This window comes from Lipotes vexillifer, unplaced genomic scaffold (assembly GCF_000442215.2).
Source record: "Lipotes vexillifer unplaced genomic scaffold, Lipotes_vexillifer_v1.1 C26894763, whole genome shotgun sequence".
NCBI lineage: Eukaryota > Metazoa > Chordata > Mammalia > Artiodactyla > Lipotidae > Lipotes > Lipotes vexillifer.
In genome coordinates, this window is record NW_006779385.1 from 298 (window position 1) to 2,076 (window position 1,779).

Consider the following 1,779-nt stretch of genomic DNA (forward strand, 5'->3'; position numbering starts at 1 on the left):
AGTCCATTGATTTGATTTCTTAGAAATTAGGGGGAAAAAAAAGCATTTGAAAAAATTACTCGCTACAATTAGCAACAGAGGAACAATATTAAAAAATCAAAATACAACATGGGGAATATAGGAGCCAAGGTCCCAAAGTACCAAAAGATAGACTCAGACTTCTTCACGTTAGAATTAAAAGATATACAGTTAAAGGAAAAATCAACCAGGCTCTGCACAGCAGGTTAAATATGCAACCACTTCAAACGGAAATGATCTAGTCCTTATGTGTAGTTCTGGGAATGTGCTCTAACATCCAGTTCTCTATAGATAAAATAGCAAAAGCACATCATTTCATTAGCAAAGGCCCCTTTGTTTTAGACTTAAATTCACCTCTGACCCACTGAAGTTTATATTAATTATCAAACTACTATTTTAATAACATTTTAAGCTTGCAATATATTTTTTTCATGCCTATCCCAGATCACTGGTTCAGAGGTATATATGCTTTAAACTAGCCAAATTTACAAGTCTCCATGGCATCCTCACTCAGAAAACATTCAAACGCGATGGTTTCATAGTGTTATGATTGTTCCATCTTCTTCTAAGAGTTTTTGATCTGGAGCATGCGTTTCAAATTCTGTATTTGTGCCACTTGCTAAGGGTACTAAGCTCACTTCATTAGAAGGAATAAAACCGTTCTGTCCAGATTCAAAACTGAGTTCTATTTGTGTTAATGATTCCAGGCTCTCGGTGTTGCGAACAGCCTTAGGGATCTGCTGTGGCACACCATTGTCTTCAATAATAATGTCATCTTCATCGCTGTCTTCATCCTCTGGCTCAAAGCTCGGTTCGATCTGCTGTGGATAGCCAGGAAGGCTGTTGTCAGTAGACTGGCCAGAGCTGCCGGAAGTCCGACTGTTCCTAATGACGTTATTCCTCTGGTTTGCTGGTCTCACTGTGATGATGAGGTTGCGGCTGTTTGCGATCATCATGTCAGTTACTTGATCTAGACTCTTCCCGGAAACTTCTATGCCATTAACTTCTAAAACTTCATCATTAACAGCTAATAGTCCTGTGCTTTGAGCCAGACCTCCTGGCACAAGTCTGGATATAAAGATCCCTGGGACCTTCTCTAAGCCATGGGGTGTCACCCTGACACTGGAGCCGTCCCGGATGTAGAATCCTAGGGGTTTCTCAGTGCCATATTTGTAAAGACGGACCCTACGATGTGTTTCTGGGAGAATATCCACGTCTATAATAGAAGACACAGGTCTGAAGTCCTGGGGCATACTAATGACTATGTGTGGCTTTTTTCTATGGTTGTCAGGACGCAACACATTGGTTAAAACATTCTTCTTCTTTATTAGTGTGTCTGTACCAAAGGCACTGTAGTCTGCTTCTTCTGTTTAAAAATAAAATAAAATAATTATAGAAATGCTGTAAAAACGCCCATTTATCTATAGTGGAATCTGTACAGAAAGGACAACTCAAATATATTTGGTACATAAACTCGTTAAATATCAGCCTGTTCCTATCGGCTGAAAATGTAGCGCAGTAAGACATGCTATACCAGAAAAGCCCAATAGGTGGCCCTCTCGAGTATTCACCATGAAGTTACCAAAAGTTGAAGTTAAATCTGATAAAGCTCAATGACTCAAACAACATTAAATATGGCAGATGAAATTCTGATAAGCCTTGCACACACATTCTTAAACACCATTTAAAACAAGTTATTTGCCTGGAGGGGTGGGATAGGGAGGGTGGGAGGGAGGGAGACAAAGAGGGAAGAGATATGGG

At 39.9% G+C, this 1,779-nt stretch overlaps 1 protein-coding gene across 1 annotated transcript; it reads right to left on the reverse strand.

The window, feature by feature from the left end:
* Positions 1–554: 554 nt before the first annotated feature.
* On the reverse strand, positions 555–1,384 carry LOC103086062 (partitioning defective 6 homolog beta-like; the record flags this gene model as incomplete). The annotated part of the gene is made up of 1 exon (XM_082930951.1): positions 555–1,384. A coding segment is annotated over one exon (830 nt), but the record flags the coding sequence as incomplete, so codon positions are not given.
* Between the last annotated feature and the right edge of the window lie 395 nt (positions 1,385–1,779).